We start from the raw sequence: 21736 nt of genomic DNA on the forward strand, positions 1-21736 counted from the left end.
AATATTCTTAAATCACTTGACAAGAACAGTGGCGCTCCCTTCCTCCTGCCTCCACCGCCCCGGTCCTCCTGGGGAAAACAACTTGGTCCTGCCGATCATTGGCTCTCCCATCACACTGCTTGCTGACTGACTGGCTGGCTGGCTGTCTGAGAGTGAGGAAGAGCGGGAGGATGAAGGAGGGAGAGGGATCTAGAGGGTTTCTAAAGGAAACCTAACGGCGTCTCATCCATTGGTTGTCGGTTGTTCTTGTGTTTGCAGCAGTCATACATACATACATGTATGTTGTCCCAAAAGATGCCCTGTCACGCAGAGAGCCCTGGGATCTTCTCACTAATGGCTGTTTTCCACTACAAGAACTAACATCAACTGAACCATGACATACTGTCATGTCGGTTTATTGTAATTGTAATTGTTTATGTAAACTATAAAAAGTGTCCTGTAAGTCCATATGGGCTGGGCTTCTTCGGAAGCATGACACTTAAATAAAGAATGAGTCAATCAATCATACGCTACGTCTCGGTTTCCCATAAGGTTCTCAGAACCTACTTTGGGCCCTTGCTCAGGTGATGGTACTAACCTTGGAATTGAGGAACATTGTGAGTTTATTACACATTGAAGTTCTCTGGGTTAATGCGTTGTAGTGGAAAAGAGCCATTCGAGAAGGAAGCCCAGAAAGGCTTTTTCTCCTGTCGGTGGTTTGCTGTGTGTACTGTACATTTCTCTCACCCAGATGTTTTCTCTCCTCGTAGCCGCCTAAAGGAGAAAAGGTGTTGCCACTGGTAAGTTAAGACCATTTAGTAATGAAGCCCTACATATTTTGTTGACGACTGGTGGAAATAGCCAATCTACACAACATGTGATGTGACACGTGAGCTTGCAGATCTGCTATTTTCACTACTTTTTGTGCAACACTCTTGTACGTATGATGAAGTACGGTGTTCATTTACTTAAAAACATTAAAGTTGAATTATGAGCATTCTGCCTGACGGCAACAGTATTACAACTCTCTCCATCACACGATCTTCTTTACCTGTTCGCTTCTTCTCTCCTATAAAATAAACAAAACAAACTAAGAACACTCCCTGTCTCTGTTCCCTCCCTCATGTCTTCCACCGTGCCTGGTCTTCAGAAGCGGAAGTCCACCACCCTGTTGGACTCGCGCATCGCCAAGATCTTCCGACGCCACAGACACAGCCGAGACGACGACGACTCGGCCAGCGACGAAGACGACGAAGGTTTGTGGTTGGCCATTGAAATGTCACATGATACAAATATTACCTACATTTAGAGAGATTGAGATCTGGGGGGGGGGGGTTAATTGGATTTTGAAAGTGGGATCTCTGAGATTCCTTTAGTTTAAGTTTGTCCTGGTCTGTTTTGGATGACGTTCTGTCAGTCTCAGATGTTCAAAGTTAAGTCAGTAATAATGTAAGAATGTTAAACCATTTAAAAGAGACCATGTGTGACCAGGTGACCATAGCTTAGTGGGTTAGGAGGATATCTAGTTGAAACCTACCTAAATGTTTTAGCTCTAGAGTAGACCCAAAAGAGAAATGTGGTTTGCAATAGTAGTATTAGTATTAATATTATTAGGAAAATGGCAGATATACAAGCTCATAACGCGTAGCACTAGCAATGTGACACATTTGTGAGCTTGCAGATCTGCTTCTTTCACTACTGAAGCGTAAATATTATTGTATTACGTTATTAAATTAAAAGTGAGCCGAAAAGAAAAGAGGGCGATTCTCTCGTGACCCATACAAATGTTTGTCCACATTGGAGCCACACCGGTCCCAAGTGGAACAGTGGAATAGTGTGGACTCTGAGATCCACATGAATGAATCCATTTCTTTATTCTTACTCCAGACCACACTCTTGAGTCATGACCATCATTTTGTCGTTGTCCCTTTCCTTCCCCTTCTCTGCTCTCCCACCTCCCTGTCCTTCACTGTCGTCCCGTCCCGCGCAGCCTCTCGGAGGAGGAAGCTGGCCCTGCGCGGCCGCGGCCTCAGGCGGGGCTACGGCGCCAACAGGAGGGGCAACCTGCTGCGGGGAGCCTCCGCCCACCGAGGGAGCCGAGGCGGCATGTCTCCCTCCTCCTCTTCCCTCATGAAGCTGAAGCGCGGCGGCATGAGGGGAGGAGAGCCGCGGCGGGGCCGCGGCGTCCGGCTGCGTGGAGGAGGCTCCCGCGGGCCGCGGAGGCGCGACGACTCGGAGGAGTCGGACGACGACGATGACCTGGACGACGACGATGACGACGACGATGACGAGGATGATGACGACGAGGAAGACGAGGAGAGCGACGAGGTCGGAAACGTCGCCTGTTGCTATTCTTTTTTTCTTTTTTACGTTTTTTAAGTTTTTTGCTTATATTTTTTATAGAGGGACAGACAATAGGCTGACAGGAAATGGGGGAGAGAGATGGGGGAGTGACATGCAGTAAAGGCCGTCGGGATCGGCACACTGACAGACTCGGACTACCGGCCAAGGTGCCTGGACCGCTGAGCCACGGCCCAGGCCAACCTGTTGCAATTATTACATTAGCGTCTGATGGGCTATTTTCCCTATTTAAAAAAATTGCCCCTCCTATATTCAGCTACTAGTGTAGATTTTCATCTAATACAAACATTGAATTCCTATTTTCGTCCTACACAAACATTAAATTCCCATTGACAATGGTTGACAATTTTACGTCAATCTTTTATTATTTTTTATATAAAATGATTGATCATGTATTAGCACCCTTCCATCCACATTCCACATCCATACATAACTGTCCCATCCATTCATCCCATACGTAGCTGGGGAAGGTCCACATCCATACATAACGCTCCCATCCATTCATCCCATAGCTGGGGAAGGTCCACATCCATACATAACGCTCCCATCCATCCATCCCCTAGATGGGGAAGGTCCACATCCATACATAACGCTCCCATCCATCCGTCCCATAGATGGGGAAGGTCCACATCCATACATAACGCTCCCATCCATCCGTCCCATAGATGGGGAAGGTCCAAATCCATACATAACGCTCCCATCCGTTCATCCCCTAGATGGGGAAGGTCCACATCCATACATAACGCTCCCATCCATCCGTCCCATAGATGGGGAAGGTCCAAATCCATACATAACGCTCCCATCCGTTCATCCCCTAGATGGGGAAGGTCCACATCCATACATAACGCTCCCATCCGTTCATCCCCTAGATGGGGAAGGTCCACATCCATACATAACGCTCCCATCCATTCATCCCATAGCTGGGGAAGGTCCACATCCATACATAACGCTCCCATCCATCCATCCCCTAGATGGGGAAGGTCCACATCCATACATAACGCTCCCATCCATCCGTCCCCTAGATGGGGAAGGTCCACATCCATACATAACGCTCCCATCCATTCGTCCCATAGATGGGGAAGGTCCAAATCCATACATAACGCTCCCATCCATTCGTCCCATAGATGGGGAAGGTCCACATCCATACATAACGCTCCCATCCATCCGTCCCCTAGATGGGGAAGGTCCACATCCATACATAACGCTCCCATCCGTTCGTCCCATAGCTGGGGAAGGTCCACATCCATACATAACGCTCCCATCCATCCATCCCATAGCTGGGGAAGGTCCACATCCATACATAACGCTCCCATCCATCCATCCCCTAGATGGGGAAGGTCCACATCCATACATAACGCTCCCATCCATCCGTCCCATAGATGGGGAAGGTCCAAATCCATACATAACGCTCCCATCCATCCGTCCCATAGATGGGGAAGGTCCAAATCCATACATAACGCTCCCATCCGTTCATCCCCTAGATGGGGAAGGTCCACATCCATACATAACGCTCCCATCCGTTCATCCCCTAGATGGGGAAGGTCCACATCCATACATAACGCTCCCATCCATTCATCCCATAGCTGGGGAAGGTCCACATCCATACATAACGCTCCCATCCATTCATCCCCTAGATGGGGAAGGTCCACATCCATACATAACGCTCCCATCCATCCATCCCCTAGATGGGGAAGGTCCACATCCATACATAACGCTCCCATCCATTCATCCCATAGCTGGGGAAGGTCCACATCCATACATAACGCTCCCATCCATCCGTCCCCTAGATGGGGAAGGTCCACATCCATACATAACGCTCCCATCCATTCGTCCCATAGATGGGGAAGGTCCACATCCATACATAACGCTCCCATCCATCCGTCCCCTAGATGGGGAAGGTCCACATCCATACATAACGCTCCCATCCGTTCGTCCCATAGCTGGGGAAGGTCCACATCCATACATAACGCTCCCATCCATCCGTCCCATAGATGGGGAAGGTGCGGCCGCAGCACGTCGGACGCAGACGGAGGCGCCGGCGGCGGCTCACGGACGAGGAGGACGAGGACGACAGCGACGACCAGGAGTTAGACGACGAGGACGAGATGGACACGCTGGAGGACGAAGATGAGGTTCATGGTTTTATGGTTTTATTTGGTAGGATCCCCATTAGCTGTGCCCTAGCTAAAGATGAGGTTCATGGTTTTATGGTTTTATTTGGTAGGATCCCCATTAGCTGTGCCCTAGCTAAAGGGAAGATGAGGTTCATGGTTTTATTTGGTAGGATCCCCATTAGCTGTGCCCTAGCTAAAGATGAGGTTCATGGTTTTATGGTTTTATTTGGTAGGATCCCCATTAGCTGTGCCCTAGCTAAAGATGAGGTTCGTGGTTTTATGGTTTTATTTGGTAGGATCCCCATTAGCTGTGCCCTATAGCTAAAGATGAGGTTCATGGTTTTATGGTTTTATTTGGTAGGATCCCCATTAGCTGTGCCCTATAGCTAAAGATGAGGTTCATGGTTTTATGGTTTTATTTGGTAGGATCCCCATTAGCTGTGCCCTATAGCTAAAGATGAGGTTCATGGTTTTATGGTTTTATTTGGTAGGATCCCCATTAGCTGTGCCCTATAGCTAAAGATGAGGTTCATGGTTTTATGGTTTTATTTGGTAGGATCCCCATTAGCTGTGCCCTAGCTAAAGATGAGGTTCATGGTTTTATGGTTTTATTTGGTAGGATCCCCATTAGCTGTGCCCTAGCTAAAGATGAGGTTCATGGTTTTATGGTTTTATTTGGTAGGATCCCCATTAGCTGTGCCCTAGCTAAAGATGAGGTTCGTGGTTTTATGGTTTTATTTGGTAGGATCCCCATTAGCTGTGCCCTATAGCTAAAGATGAGGTTCATGGTTTTATGGTTTTATTTGGTAGGATCCCCATTAGCTGTGCCCTATAGCTAAAGATGAGGTTCATGGTTTTATGGTTTTATTTGGTAGGATCCCCATTAGCTGTGCCCTATAGCTAAAGATGAGGTTCATGGTTTTATGGTTTTATTTGGTAGGATCCCCATTAGCTGTGCCCTATAGCTAAAGATGAGGTTCATGGTTTTATGGTTTTATTTGGTAGGATCCCCATTAGCTGTGCCCTAGCTAAAGGGAAGATGAGGTTCATGGTTTTATTTGGTAGGATCCCCCTTAGCTGTGCCCTAGCTAAAGATGAGGTTCATGGTTTTATGGTTTTATTTGGTAGGATCCCCATTAGCTGTGCCCTAGCTAAAGGGAAGATGAGGTTCATGGTTTTATGGTTTTATTTGGTAGGATCCCCATTAGCTGTGCCCTAGCTAAAGATGAGGTTCCCAAACTTTTTCATGTCAACTTGTCAAAATTTACATTAATTAGCCCCCATTCAACCTTGTTTTTAATGTCCATTATGTTTTTCAGCATCAGACCACCAAACGTTGATCAAAATAACTACATTCTTCTTTTAGATTATTGAATTGTGTAGACTTCTTGTAAATTAAGTAATGCAGATAAATGTTTTTACTCTTGAGAGCGTAAAATGAAACCAAATGGACCCGTATAAGAGTCCATTTTGCTCCGTCATTTAGCTGGGGACCACCTGGAACCCCCTCAAGGACCACTGGTGGTCCCCGGACCACTGGTTGAGAAGCACTGCCCTAAAGCATGGTAGTCTGGGGTCCACATATAAAAACAATACTAATTAAAAAGCGTAAAAAAAACAAAAACAATTAACACATCCTAAAACAAATATTTTCCCAGGTGTCTCTTTACTTGCTTTTTTTCTATTGTGCGCTTCGAGTAATTAGTTTTTGTCTTGTGAAGAGAAAAGCGGCCTTGTGTTGCCTGTCCTGTGGCATACTGTATGTATACGACTGACTCTAAATTGTGTTTGAAGGAGGAGGATGGGGAGGAGGACGAGGAGGAGGAAGGACGCTGGGACTCGGACCCGGAGCCGCCCGTCCTGCTGGTGTCCGACCTGAACGATGACCTGCTGAGCGGATCCTACCTCACCGTCACTCTGCAGCGCCCCCAGAAGGCCAAGCGGCAAGCAGGTACTGCCTATGTGTACTATCTACAAAATCTACATTTTGTAGATGCTGCTGATCTCATTTTGTAGGGTTTTAAATGGGCTTTCACTTCCTGAGCCAGTTCATAGGGTTGACGGAAAAGTGGTGGCTGGTCATCAAGCTTGTCTTGTTTTGTATTGATGGTTGGTTACCATTTCTAATAGCTAGCTCAGGGACTCCATCCATCCATCTTCAACCGCTTATCTGTAGTCTGGTCACGGGGGCAACAGCTTCACCAGAGAACTCCAGACTTCCCTCTCCAGAGCAACATTAGTAATTGCCCCGGGGTCTCCTCCTAGTGGGACGTGCCTCGAGGACCTCCCTAGGGAGACGCCTGAGAGGCATCCTAACCAGATGCCTGAACCACCTAAGCTGGCTCCTTTCTAAGCGAAGAGGCAGCGAGTCTCTCTCGCGAGTCTCTTTCGCGTGACTGAACTTCTCACCCTATCTCTAAGGGAGATGCCAGCCACCCGTTGAAGAAAACTAATTTCGGCCGTTTGTATTTGTGTTTGACCTTATTCTTTTGGTCATGACGAACACTTCATGACCATATAAGGTGAGAGTAGGAACGAAGATTGCTCGGTTTGCCTTCTGGCTCAGCTCTCTTTACGTCACTCAGGCTCAGGGACTACAGATGGAAATTTGCTCTTTACTAACTGGCTCATTTACATTTATGTGAAAACTGAAATGTTGAAATGTGCACTGTCTCAGATATATTGATTTAAAAAATGTGTTCCATGTTGAACAGGCTGTGAAACAAAGTATTCATCTAGGATACTTATCTAATCTAACGCATATAAAACTGGAGATCCTTAGAATTAAAAGTTTGAGAATCACTGCTATATACCTCAGCCGACCGACTAGATGCACTTTGCTAAACCTTCACAAAAGCCTGATAAGATTTGGGTGCCCGAGTGCCTTGGTTATAGTACATGTCCACCACCACAGATTGAGACCCCCGGAAATGCTTTGGCCATGTCTCACGAACACAAAAACATCTCTTCTGGGGGTCCTTGGTATACTTGGAAAGGTTTAAGGACTACTGATTTTGAAGGTGTTTGCAGAATTGGCCAGGGTTAACCCATTCTGAACGGGAACCCATTTTGGTGTTCAGCATCATGTTGTGCTTTAGCTATTGAAAAACAGCAGATCTACAAGCTCATAGCGTGCCACCGAGTGGCGCGCTACGAGCTTGTAGGTCTGCTATTTTTTGAAAAATCGAAGAACGACTGACATTTTTAGAATCTGATCTCAGGTCAGAATGGGTTAATCAGACCAGTGTGTGTCCGGTGGAAACCTCGTTTGAATCTGATCTCAGGTCAGAATGGGTTAAATATACGTCGACAACAAATGCACCCTGAAACTGACACAGCCTTCTCCTCTCCAGGCTCCATCGTGCCTAAGCTGGAGGCGGCCGTAGGTCCCAGAGCGTCCACCGTAGCACTGCAGGGAGGACCGCAGGCCTTCGTCCAGCGCAAGTCTGCTCTCACCAAAAGCTCCCGGCTGAAGAGCGAGGGAACCCCAGACAGCATAACGACCAGAGGACCCGGCAGGTACGACCCCAAACCCCACGTCCTGTTTTCCAAGTAAGATCTTTCTTGAGATTTTAAACAGACAACTTTGGCTTTTTTCAACCAAGGTTCAGGTGGTTATTAGAGAAAGTAAAAGATGAGTGTTCTTTTATTTTCATTTTATTTCGTTTGAACATCTGGCCACAAAAGATCACGGGATCTACTGAATGTGGCAAACTGACATATTGAGCCTACAGTATGACACACAGTGTGGCTTCACCCCCAGTAGGCTACCTTCACATTCAGTAGATCCTTTTGGTCTAGTAGGACTATAGTAAATAATAAAATAATAAATTGCTATAAAGGTTTGTAAACAAATACATATTTAGCCCCATGCTCGAATGCCCCCGCCCCCCTGTCAAAAACAGCTAAAATCCCTAAAACGAAAGAAAGCAGCAAATTAAAAGAAATTAACACTCATCTTTTACTTTCTCTAATAACAACCTAAAACCTGAACCTTGCTTGAAAAAAACTAAAGTTGTCCTTTAAGCTATTTTTGACAGAGGGGTGGGGTATTTGAACAAGTGGCTAAAGTGTGCATTGGCTAAAGTGTGCATTCTTTTTACCAAATGTTAAGGCAATTTCTTTATTATTATTTACTATAGTCCTACTAGACCCCAAGAAATGACATTACAAAAAGCAAAGTTGTCCTTTAATCTGAATTCTTCTTTTCTTTTAAGATTGGTTGGTCAGATAAATAAATACAGTAAAACTTGGTGGTAATTATCCGACTTGAACATAAAAATAATTTGAAGAATACTTCGGACCATTAAAAACAACATTCGAAAGCGGTGGCCTTTTTTGCATTGTATTTGACCATATCCGACGTATTTTGGAGAGAAAGTAAATTAGTTAATATTGCTATATTCCAATTTTGGAATGTGGGAATGACTTGATCCATCTCTTCCCCCGTCGATTGTGACCAGATTATGTCCACAGTCTGTTTCCGTAGACGTCTGTGTGTTTGCGTCTAACGTGCGGTTCTGTCCACTAGGCCACGCCTGCGAGGTACCCGGCCAGCCAAGGACCGGTCAGCCTCGTCTTCCTCTGACGACTCCCCCGCTCCTCACGCCTCCTCCTCCGTCTCCCCTCACTCCCTCATGTCCTTGACCTCCTTTAAGGACGTAGGCAGCGAGAGAGGAGGCGAGAAGGAGGTGTGGGTGTCTGTGTTCAGGTACCTGAACAGAGCTGATCTGCTGCCCTGCATGACCGTCTGCAAGGCCTGGTACAAATGGTACGTTGATAAAAAAAACAACAACAGCGATAATAGACATTTATTTAGCCCTTTAAAATCTTCATGCAATTTTTTGAAATTTGAAACTATTAAAAATCATGTTTATACTGCCTTCTTATTGAACAAAAGAAAAACATATATACATCCTTCAAAGATATGTTCGCATTGCATCACAAGCACATTTGTTTTGACACTCATGTAACACACTGAGATTCCTATGAATGAAAAGTGCAATACAAATAATATACAGTAATGTATTATTATTCAATTCTAAGTCATCTTCCTAGCTCTCACACACACACACACACACACACACACAGTCACACACAGTCACACACACACTTACTTTAACCCATTCTGACCGGGAACCCATTTTGGCGTCATGTTATGCTTTAGCTATTGAAAAATAGCAGATCTACAAGCTCATAGCGCGCCACCGAGTGGCGCGCTACGAGCTTGTAGGTCTGCTATTTTTTTTAAATTGAAGAGCGACTGACATTTTTAGAATCTGATCTCAGGTCAGAATGGGTTAATCAGACCAGTGTGTGTCCAGTGGAAACCTCGTATGAATCTGATCTCAGGTCAGAATGGGTTAAGGGGAAAACAATAGTACATTTTTGTGAGGCCTCATTAATAACGTGTCTGTCATCCAGGAGCTTTGATAAGAGGCTGTGGAGTCGTATAGATGTGAGCAGGTGCAGTCCTCTCACTAACCCCGCCCTGGCTGGACTCATCAAACGTCAGCCCACCTCCATGGATCTGTCCTGGACTCCCCTTGCCAAGAAACAGCTCAACTGTCTGCTGACCAGACTGCCAGGTAGTGAACCAACACGCATACATACCCTGCTAGAGCCACGCTAACCATCAGGCATTTAGCTGATCCAGAGTGACTTATTTTAACCCATTAAGACCTGAGGCCCATTCTACTTAATGTCTGAAAAACCTGTGCTGCTACATCAGTGGTGCTCAAACTTTTTCATGTCAAGGATCACCCAAAATAGAGGGTATGCAGCTATGCACGTGACATCATCATCATCGTCATAAGTTATGCCTACTGAGTGAACAAAAACGACTGTCTGGCCTTGACAGCCCATACATCCAAACAGAAAAGTCCTATCTGATTGTATTAAACAACGTTAAACTCACTTTGCCACTCACTTTATGCATGTGCAATTGTGCATATCCTCTATTATATGTAGTTGGCTGCAGATCCCCATTTAAAAATATTTTGTTCCAGATAACTCCAGAAGCAAAGATTTGAGTTAAATATATGAATATAAAAATGATCATGTACATATAGTGCAAAAAACAACCAAGTGCTATAAAGTAACTTGGATACCATGTAAAAAAACAAAACAATCAAACCTAGCATCTGTCTAAACAACATTCAAAATAATATTCTTAGCCTTTTGTAGACAAGCAAACATATGCATTGCACTGGAGTCGTCTCACTTTGCAAACTACTAAATAATTGTGCCATTCTGCATGCTTCAATACCACTGTATTGTGTCTCTGTGTGTGTTCAGGTTTGAGGGAGTTGAGTGTGGCCGGTCTGTCCTGGTTCTCTGTGTCAGCGCTGGTGTCTCCCACGCTGCCGTGCTTCCGCCTGCTGGACCTGCGCTGGTGTGATGGGATCAAAGATGCACAGATCAAAGACATCATCTCACCACCGGGTTAGTACTAGCACACGCGCACAGTGCACACACAGACGAAGATACCATCCATTGTCCGGCCGGAAACTTTGGTCTGCAGCAGTGGAATAGGAACTTTTTAGGAAGCTGGCTTTTCAGCGATTGTAAACAACTGAACAGATAGGTCAGGGTCAGGGGAGCTCTGTGGACTTGAACAACATTTGCATGAGGCCCTTGATTGGTTTCAGAGGGGCCAAATACGGTAGCCAGGAATAACACAGGGCATGCATTTTCTCTCACACCATTTTAATCCAGAGCTGGCACAGTTGTGTGAAATATTCTAACATCTTACTATAATGTTGCCTGCCCTAGTACACCAAAACAAAAAGTTATGTTTGTTTATATGCAACATTTTCGTTGAAAAACTTTAATAATTGGTCTTCTGTGACTCCCAAAATTTGGAACTGTATCGGAACCCAAAACTCTTGACTGTGTAATGCTTTTCAGTGTCTCTGAATGAGAGCCTGACTATTACCAGTATTGCCAAGTAATTCCAGTAAACCTCTATCAGAGCTGGATCAAAAGGACCTGTCTGTCTCTTTCTTGTCCAGGCTCAGAGTCGTCGCGCAGCAGGCTGAGGAACATGCTGACGCTGCGTCTGTCCGGTCTGGATGTCAGCGAGGCCACGCTGAGGCTGGTGCAGCGTCACATGCCCCAGCTGGAGAGACTGGACCTGGCCCACTGCAAGGAGGTGACAGATGCCTCCATAGCCCTGCTGGCGGCCAGCGGAACGCACACGCGCAACAACCTCACCGAGCTCACGCTGGCCGGTGGGTAACAGCCTGGTTTATAATAATTAAATAACAATAATAATGGAAGGTCTGCCATTTCATCACCAGGATGATATCGGTCACCAGAACCAGGGACGTGTGTTGAGTCTTAACATGGAGTTTGAAGTTGTATACTGTAGGAGGTGGGCTCATGTCTGACCAAATGAATATCATTCTAAATATTGAATCAAGCAACTTAAAAACTGTCTGATATGCACACAAGCTTGAGTAGTTGACTCAAGGAGTGTTTAAAGTGAAAGTCTTCTAAACTACTTTGATTAATGTTACAATGATCACTTGATTTTCTTTCATTAAGACATATAATTAAGACGTATAAGTATAGTCTAGAATATCTAGTCTCGATATAATATTGATGCATTTTCCAGCCCTAATGATACGATAATATTATTATGCAACTTTATTGTCAGCTTGCACTGAATAATGCTTTCAATGCCCTCCAGCGGGGGTCTCAGATCAATGCCCTCCAGTGGTTGCGTACAGTGGGGGTCTCAGATCAATGCTAGTATAAAACTAAACATGGTACCCCCTGCCCTGTCCCTCCAGGCTGTAACAACCTGACGGACGGCTGTCTGTCCTACCTGAAGCGTCTGTCCTCTCTGCTTCTCCTGGACCTGCGAGGCTGCAAGAACATCAGTAGGCGAGGCTGCGATGCCTTCATCTCAGACCTGTCTCACATCGCACTCTTCTGCATGACGGAGGAGAAACTCATCCAGAGGATGGAGTGACACCGGTCATCACAGCCACCATAATGTCTCCGTGTCCCGCGTCACTCTGCTCCATTTTGGGGAAGAGATTGAGAACCACAGTGCAGATTCATTTGAGACTCTTGGTGCAGGATGTCAACTTGTATGTTTATTCCTTCCAAACAAAGCAGTGTATGAGACTGAGAGACAATGTAGGAGACGGGCAGTAGGACATCTGTGAGGGAGACTGTGTAGGAGAGACAGGCAGTAGGACAGCTGAGAGAGAAACAGTGTAGGAGATACATGGTATTAAATCTTATGGGGCTTTTCCCACTGGAAGCGACTGAAGTGTGAGGCCAGCGTTTAGGTAGTGGGTTTCCAGCAATCTGACGGGCGTAGTGACAACCATGCGCGATCCTCCTGAAATCCTGAAATTGATCGCATCTCATGCCACGTACGCCTGCCTCTGTCAGGAGTTGAATTGTGTAGACGTTTCTTTCTACTTAACAAACACATCTATTCACATGAAGAGCACAGTGTTTCCTCGGCGTATCCAAACGGGTATGCAAGGTTAATTTTGCTGCCTATGTTAAAAGTCCGTTAAAAGAGCGACAGACAGTAGGAAAGCTAAGAGGGAGACACAAGGGAGAGGATATTTAAACTGACGGGCAGCTTTTACAACTTAAGTTTCAATCATTTGACTGTTACATTCACACTAGTTGACTGCACAGAGCCACAGACTTCAGTCTCCTTATATTTTAAGAAATCAAGTGGGTCGGTAGAGCAGAAATAACCACCAGCCTACCAACAAACGGACCACTATCTGCTAGGTATACATGTTCATGGATACACGTGTTGTTCTCTTGTTTTGCACAAACATGAATGTGAATGAAGTTGTTTTTCTTTGTTGAAAGTTCAGGTATTTTGTCCTAAACTCCCTATAAAGATTTCCACAGGAATTGGAAAGGCTAGAAAATGTTTGGTACAGGGTTGGGTCTGTGAACAAACTTGGACAATGTGGAATTGAACGGAAGACAATTTCTGTTGCCATGATCTGAAACATCACAGACACAGTTAAGTTCTTGTCAGTAGTGTCATAGTTTGACTTTGCCATTTTGACTATTTGATATGTTCAATGTTTTTTCAAAGAAAAAAATAAATTGTAAATCATGTGGTTGATTTAATTGTGTCCATTGTCCAAATTGTTTGAATTGAATTAAGAAATACCAGTAAACTGAGTACACCAGTAAACTGAGTACTATCACAATATCGTTTTTTGTAACACTTGACACCAGAGTGAGTTCATTGTTCACAGCAACCCCTGGTGGACATTCTTTATTACTGCTGTTAGACTCAAGCCTGCTTACTTACGATTGGCTGAATGCAAGAATAGACTGAAATCACACCCGTGTGAAGTGAGGGGGCGCTATCGTGTTGATTAGGTGATGTAAAAGACGGTGCAAACGACACATTATGACGTACATTTTCCTTTTATTGTTGAACTAAAAGACAAACGTTAAACCTGTGTAGGCCCATAGGAAAATACAGCCTGCATGAAACCCCAGCCCAGATTCCCATCAGCTGGCTTGGTGGCATAACATGATATTATATTATATTAGCTAATCATAGGTTTCAGGACATCATTTCAATCTGGTGTGGTAATTTTCAGCCTTAAACAAGAAATGATGCTTGAATTGAATGGTTTTAAAGAATATCCTTTTCTCCACTGCAGTTTGTTTTAGTGCCCACCAGACAGTTCATAGCCATGGACAGTCATGTTTCAGGGCTATAGTTCACATGAATAGAATTCCACTGTATCCAACATACTGACTGTATAGTTTGTGTCCACCGGGATTCAAACCAGTGGTCCTTGAGGTCCCCGCTAAATGATGGAAAGTTGGTATTAAACCAAATGGACACTTATTAAGCCTAGATCTTTAACTCTGAAATGCCAGTCTACTGTACACTGGGAATGTGTGGTATCAGGTATGGGACAACTTGGGTAGTGTAGTGGGAAGTCTGGTGACGCATCACCATAGACTTTAGGTCACGCGAGGTTAACAGGTATAATAACACAGATGAGGAGAAGGAAGGAGGTGAGGTTGCAGAAATGTGTGGATTGGATTTTTTCCCCCATCAGAATACTATTCGTGCTTTAGCTTTTAGCCCAAATAAATAAATAAAATAAAATAAATAAATAACTGCAGAGAGCTGCGTCCCTGCGTCACTTCCCGTGCACGCCAGGACCGTTCCGCAATCATCGCCCGCTGTTCTGGTTTAGAAGGCCAAATAGCGAGCTGCTGGTGAGTAAAATAAACAACTTTACTAGAATTCTACTTCTATTCATATGATATGTATTTTTGTGTATGTGTCACACATCGTGACAACGTATACTACGCGTTATGTGTGGTTTTGAAACGGGGTCGCACTGCATCACGCGACCTAAAGCGACCTTCTTTACTCCAAAGTCCTTGAGAGACAACCACAGCCGGCTGCTAGAACGTTAGCTTAGCATCACCAATGCTCCTTCAGTTCATATGGATGATGACGTTCATGTTCAGCACAGCAGCGACCATGGATCCGAATGATCTAGTCTAGATGCTGTTGTTTGGATATACTACTACGCTGCTAATAGTGCTATAAGGCTATTACACAATACTTCACTTTGCTGTTAAACATGGCAGCTACTGCTAGCGTTAGCTTGTTTAGGTCATTACATGTTGGGAGTCATGCAGTGCAGTCCACCTGTCCTCAGATGCCCTACCTACGCTAGTGGCTGTCATTGTGTCAATAGTGGGGTTTAGGGACCCCCCCCAGCCGTCCTCGAGGGGTTCCCCAGCTAAATGAGGTCGCTGACCAGAAGTTAATCAAATGACAGAATGGGGCATAGATTTTACTCTGTATGCATACAGTATAATGTAGACTTGTGTAGTCTATTACATTTAATCTATAAACAATCCTTTCTCATGGGTTCTGGCACATCATCTTTTAAAGTGGGTGTCGTTGTTGCCTAATTAGGTAACAATCTGGGGTGTACTTGGCATGGAAATGTTAGAGCCCTTCACGTTGTGACAGTGACAGTCAGCAATAAGGCATTCTGTCCAAACGCACGCACATTTCAATGTATAATGACAAGTTTGATCAGTTAGAATGCACTGTAGTGTGCACACAACACACAGTGTCAGCTTCTTGTCTGTCCCTGTAGCGGATGATCATGTAAACAATCATACGTTCCTTAAGACGATGCTCAGCCTGTCTCATGAGAAGCATTGATAACATTGACATAGCTTCACACACACACTCCTATCAATCAGACCTCCTGGTTTGGTTCCTTGAAGAAAATATGACCTGACGCACAGCTAAGCCTGTGATAAAGTCATGAAGGTGAAGCAAGCAATACATGCTTAGTTTTGACATTGAATGTATATTCATAATTGTGGTATGGATGCTAACTAAGTATATAATATAAAAATATAATAATCAACGCAATGGCTGTTGTGTTCTTCACTGTATATTTGGCAGCCTGTTTGTGCAACAGGTGATTGTAGTTCAGTCCCACGAGGTGACAGTACTATTTTGCTAGTGTGCAAGACAGGATCCTCGTCCTCTGGAGACCCATAACCATAAGGCATAATATGACACATTGTATGGTAAAACAACTATTGCTTGTGAAACTGTAAATAATAGTGTGTCACACTGTGTGTAGTCAAATATTAATTGAGCTATGCTTTTAGTGCTCACAGTCACTACGCTATCTTGGTTAAATAATTTCATCGTCAAAATACATTCAATGTCTTTATTTGGTATTCAAGCCGGTACAAAGGTTTTAATATGATTTATTGCTATGTTCAACAATGGTTTTTTTTTAAGCACAATTGGATGCAGATTGCGTTTGTTAGGTTTGTCTGGAACATATCACCTACAACACAAGAGTCAATGGGGGCCAGGGACCCCCAGGGGGGTTCCTATTAAAGGGGTGCCCAGCAAAATGAGGAACAGTTATTGCACCCTTTCTGAATAGCCAAATTGGGTTAAAAAGGTGACCCTTTTCTGTTTTTAAACGGCATTCATCCCAGTACAAACCTGCACAACTGCAAGTTTACAAACTTAGTTTCCTGTGTTGTTAAAATGACTTGTTACTTATCTCTCTTTTACTGTGTGTGTGTGTGTGTGTGTGTGTGTGTGTGTGTGTGTGTGTGTGTGTGTGTGTGTGTGTGTGTGTGTGTGTGTGTCAAAGACGTAATGGCTGCGACATTGCGCTTACTGTACTCCGTGTCAAGGCCAGGTAAGATTTTATGAACGGAAAGACACATACTGTACATGACAGGACAGGTCAGCTGGCTACATGAAAATACAAATAGTTTCACCTTTTTGCAAGAATTGATGGGGCACTTTTTCTTAAAATGTACCTGATTGAATTGTTTGACTATGATTACTATCAGCTGTGCCTGTGTGGTTTTGACACTGTATGGTTTTCACCCACAGGCACCTTTACAGCCAGCCAGAGTCTAGTGAGGTCATTCACAGTATCGGCACAGAGGGAAGGATTCAGTAAGTAGCGTACACACACACACACACACACACACACACACGCACGCACGCACGCACGCACGCACGCACACACACACACACACACAGTAAAACCAATGGTTTATCTGTCACATCTCTCTCAAAGGCCTAAAACTAAAGCTCACTTCATACTCAAATCCCATGACACGTTATGTACCGACAAGAACTAAACTTTATGCCTATAATGTCTCTCTCCTTTTCCCCCTCTTTCACTTTCTCTCTGTACAGAGTATGTAAATGCCCAGGAACTCCCTACAGATCTCAAGTCCATTACAGACCGGGCTGCTCAGACTCTGCTATGGACGGAGCTGTTCAGAGGTCAGTTCACCATCATCCTCAGCTCTCATCTTCATCTGCTGTGGAATGAACAGAAGCATCCATACATTCAGTTCTCTGACCACAGTGACCATTACGGCACACTCATTGTTAATGTTGTATTGTTAATGCATTTTCCGGGTGAAAGAAAATACGACCGTCCGGCGGCTCCGGCCCTCCAGACAGCCTTTGTTTACATTGCTGACACATTGCAGGTCCCGACATACTAGCGTAAATGGTAAAAAGAAAAAAAAAAAGGCATTTAAATAGCGCCTATTATCTAAGGTGCTTTACATAGATTGTGCATTCCATTCACCTATTCATATACCGATGGCGCAGGAAACTATGCAAGGTGCCAACCTGCACATCGGGATCAATTAGGGCTTCAGTGTCTTATTCAGAGGGTATAATTATTGTACATCAAGCGTAACTCTACAGGAGATATAAGGCCCTATAGGCCTCATGGCTCGGCAGGTCTTACTTATCATTAACAACGTTGTGTCATTACTCATTAGGACTGGGTATGACCATGAGTTACCTGTTCAGAGAACCTGCCACCATCAACTACCCGTTTGAGAAGGGTCCTCTATCGCCTCGCTTCAGAGGGGAGCACGCCCTGCGCAGGTATGAAGGAATGGACGTTCACCTGAGAAGAATGCACAGTGGTGATGTCTAATAGATTAAAGGGTACAGGTGGATATGTGTGTATTTGAACATGGAATCTATGTGATACACCAGGTACCCTTCAGGAGAGGAGCGTTGCATCGCCTGCAAGCTATGTGAGGCTATCTGCCCTGCCCAGGTAGCGTCCGCACACACACACACACACACACACACACACACACACACACACACACACACACACAGCAGAATTCCTACCCAAAACCCAACCTCTATAAATGTCTAATCCTAACTCTTTTTATCTATTGGTAAATTCTGTATATCTCCATTTTTAGTAAGGCTGTCATATGGTTGCTATTTTGACTGTTGGAAATCTTTGTCGTGTGTGTGTGTGTGTGTGTGTGTGTGTGTGTGTGTGTGTGCGCGCTAAGGCCATCACCATCGAAGCGGAGCCGCGATCTGACGGCAGCAGGAGGACTACCCGCTATGACATCGACATGACCAAATGTATCTACTGTGGTTTCTGTCAGGAGGCCTGTCCTGTGGACGCTATCGTAGAGGTGTGTATGTGCGCTCTAGCTTTTGACATTACATGTCCCACCTTTCCTTCTCTCCGTCTGTTCCAGTGGTACACCCATTTATCCGCCGGCTGATTAATCCACCCATGTATGTCATTTTGAAATCTGATGGCCACCACGTGGTCGATAGACAACATTGTTAAAGCCTCGTCAGTGGTTAATGTAGAAAACGTTATGGTTTTGAGCTAATTACATACCAGTATTTTCAGTTATATATTCATATATTTAAGTTCCACATATCTTTCTGGTTGGCAATTATTAACCACTTCAGCCCAGCAAGCTCATAATGTGCTATTTCCACTTATAACTGCGTCGACTATAACCTCACCACTACCATGACCTCCGTCTCTTCCCAGGGTCCCAACTTTGAGTTCTCCACGGAGACCCACGAGGAGCTGCTCTACAACAAAGAGAAGCTGCTCAACAATGGAGACAAGTGGGAAGCAGAGATCGCCGCCAACATAAAGGCTGATTACCTCTACCGATAAGCATCGCACTCGTGCACACACACACACACAAAATGTACAGATAGCCCATATTATCGTAATATAACCTCTCTGAAACGCACACACGTCCATAATGTACATAATAACGGCTACCTTCCCGGCCTCGTTTGCTGTGTGTGTACTTTGCGTCTGAAAGTGAGACGACCACCGCAGCGAGTTCCGACTGAGACAGATCGTCACGTACTACCCAGACTACCAGCCCACTGCGACAACTTTTATTCATCAGCTTGACAATGGCCTTAGTTCTGCTCCGTAGTGCCATTTGTTTCTCGTCTGACAGAAATCAAACTCTGACCAGCTCACCATTCCGCTAGACCAGTGGTTTTCCGTGTGGACGTCTGGGATCCCCCAGAAATATGTTATGGTCCCGAGGACAGAGCTGTTTGAAATGGGTGTCCGAAAAGTCAATTTGGATGCCAGTCAAATAAAACATTTGAAAACCCCTGCCTTAGATCCCAACATTTCATCTTTGTCTGAGCTTTTACTGACGGTTTATTACAACATGAGTTTGAAAGTCTACTCCTTAAAAACCATTGCTAATTTAACTCTGAAGGGTATATTTGGTTCCTTTTGTACACTCTTAGTTACAAATGATTCTTTTCACTTAATTCTCAGCAATGGCCTTTCGGGTTGAGAAGCTTTTCAGAAACTTTTGTCTGCTTTTCATTGAGCTGTGTGTAAGAAACCATCCATCACCTCTTGTCTCTGTTTGGAATGCTAATGGAAATGTCTTTGTTACTGTCTGGCTGGGTTGCCTCGCTTACAGTCGAGGGTCATCTTTGTCCATCGAGTTGGAATAAACTAACATTGGCCCCCCAAGTATGTTTAGTCAGGCTTAATGGATGGACAGAGATTATTGCAATACTAAAGAGTCACAATATAATATTGTGATTTGTTATTCATTATGACTCTATACGATAATATAGTGTCGTTTATTTCTCTGTTCATCGCTTTACAGTATGTTTAAGGCCACAAATCATTACATTTTCAGTGATTTAAAAAAAAAATGGCAAGAAACATGATTACTACTGTCAGTACAGTTCTGTGTATTGTATTGATGGGTTGACTGTACAACACTGATAGTCTGTATAATTTATTTCCCCCACCATGAAATAATGATTGCTTCAAGGATATAAGATGTACGCCTCGCCTACCATTCTAAATCCTATGCCGCTATTATGTTTATATGTAATGCAGCTTTGAAGATTGTCACATTGTTATTTGGCGCGTGGGTGGAGTTCTCAGGCACTTAACAGTACGTGGCGATCTGTTATTTAACCTTTCAAATCGGACCCCTAAACTCTAGCAACCTAAACCGGATCCAAGCTGACTGGACTGTCACTCCATACAGTGTAGTCATCCATGGATCTCACATGCCCTCATCATTGGCAAAGATGTTTTTAACCACATGAACCCTAGCGTCCCTATCCTGGGCTGAACATTCAGCTAATCTATGCTGCTGAAAATAGACCAATTTCTGTTTAACTAGCTAGAGTTTAAGTGGTTGAAACATTACTTATATCATGTTAGATCCACCAGCAATAGACCTATATGAACCACTTTTACTAGGTTCCAACTCATGTATATATCCAGTCCTGGGCTCATAACAAGGTGATGTCTGGAGTTTAGGGGTAGATTTTGATCTTTTCTCAGGCCCTACATGGTTGGCTTGAGCTGCTGATTTCAGACTTTGTTTTAATGGGCGTTTTGTTGTTAAGAGAATTGTAAAAAGGTTAAATACTTGTGGACTTAAAAGTGATGAATGAATAAATTAATGTTCTGTCGAAAAGTTTTCAAACTGTGCCTCTTCTCTTTTCTGGGATATTCTGTTATCAGATGGAAAGACATTGCTTTGCAATGAACCATTGTAATCCAAAAAGTCTTCTATATCTTTACTATGTTTTATGGATGACGTTTGTCAGACCTGTACTGTATAGTACAGTACTGTACTGTATACAACACTGGTTTTCAACCCTTTTCATACCAAACCATTATTTATTGGGCATTTGAGCCACTTAAACCACCGTGATGAGATTTAGCCTCACAGACCCAAAAATAAAGAATATTTTGTGTTGTTGGATTAAAGTTTTTGTCCACAATGTTTGTTCTTATAGCCTGGTCTGTGTTTCTAAATCGTCTTGTGTGATCTGGTCTATAAGCGTAGATGGTAAAGTTTGTGGCTTTTTTCTTGTACAACATGAAGCACAACAGCCCCTATACTATACTTCCCTCAGCCATAAGTACATGCATCGCTTTGGGTTCAGCACCAGCACTGATGGACAGTGACAGACCATGCATGCTATCTATGATACTGATACTGTACCTTCAGTTCAAACTATAATGAGAATAACTGCCAGGCTGGAATCAATGGGATTACAGACGGGGACAACATAATTCTATTGATTCTAGCATGGCAGTCTGGTCGGTCAATCCATCAAGAAGTGTTTCTAAACACCCTCATGGTGGTGCTATAACAGCCCACTTCGCATAATAGCTCTTGAAGGTTGTACAAAACAAAAACAAAACAGAAATCCCTTGGATTCCTTTGATCATGCTGCCTGGCTGCAACTGACCATATTTTGCGAATGCTGGACTTTCATTGTGATAATTTGTGACTATTATTACTAATATACAGTTTGGGATAAACGATATACCGGTAAATGTGCATTATTATTAGTAGTAGTAGTAGTAGCTTAGTAGTAATTAGCAGTTTTTGTAGTAGTAGTGCATACAGTACACACACACACACACACACAG

At 44.1% G+C, this 21736-nt stretch overlaps 2 protein-coding genes across 4 annotated transcripts in view; both read left to right on the plus strand.

Annotated features, from left to right (window-relative positions):
- The window catches only part of kdm2aa (lysine (K)-specific demethylase 2Aa), a 39806-nt gene extending 26232 nt beyond the window's left edge, over positions 1 to 13574 (plus strand). For all 3 annotated transcript variants that reach the window (XM_080759590.1, XM_080759589.1, XM_080759591.1), the window contains 11 exons: positions 750 to 779; positions 1130 to 1235; positions 1970 to 2307; positions 4332 to 4472; positions 6249 to 6405; positions 7808 to 7973; positions 8986 to 9225; positions 9879 to 10042; positions 10752 to 10898; positions 11468 to 11686; positions 12251 to 13574. In XM_080759590.1, coding sequence (XP_080615716.1) covers positions 750 to 779; positions 1130 to 1235; positions 1970 to 2307; positions 4332 to 4472; positions 6249 to 6405; positions 7808 to 7973; positions 8986 to 9225; positions 9879 to 10042; positions 10752 to 10898; positions 11468 to 11686; positions 12251 to 12432 — 1890 coding nt within the window. In that variant the 3' untranslated portion in view covers positions 12433 to 13574. The remainder of the gene's footprint in view (positions 1 to 749; positions 780 to 1129; positions 1236 to 1969; positions 2308 to 4331; positions 4473 to 6248; positions 6406 to 7807; positions 7974 to 8985; positions 9226 to 9878; positions 10043 to 10751; positions 10899 to 11467; positions 11687 to 12250) is intronic.
- Positions 13575 to 14590: 1016 nt separating this feature from the next.
- On the plus strand, positions 14591 to 20771 carry ndufs8a (NADH:ubiquinone oxidoreductase core subunit S8a). The gene is made up of 8 exons (XM_080760381.1): positions 14591 to 14693; positions 16628 to 16675; positions 16876 to 16941; positions 17188 to 17277; positions 17790 to 17898; positions 18013 to 18076; positions 18327 to 18455; positions 18830 to 20771. The coding sequence occupies exons 2-8, from the start codon at positions 16633 to 16635 to the stop codon at positions 18959 to 18961; spliced, it is 633 nt and encodes a 210-aa protein (XP_080616507.1). The 5' UTR covers positions 14591 to 14693; positions 16628 to 16632; the 3' UTR covers positions 18962 to 20771.
- Positions 20772 to 21736: the final 965 nt, after the last annotated feature.

This window comes from Protomyctophum bolini, assembly GCF_963924005.1.
Source record: "Protomyctophum bolini genome assembly, chromosome: 3".
Lineage (NCBI taxonomy): Eukaryota > Metazoa > Chordata > Actinopteri > Myctophiformes > Myctophidae > Protomyctophum > Protomyctophum bolini.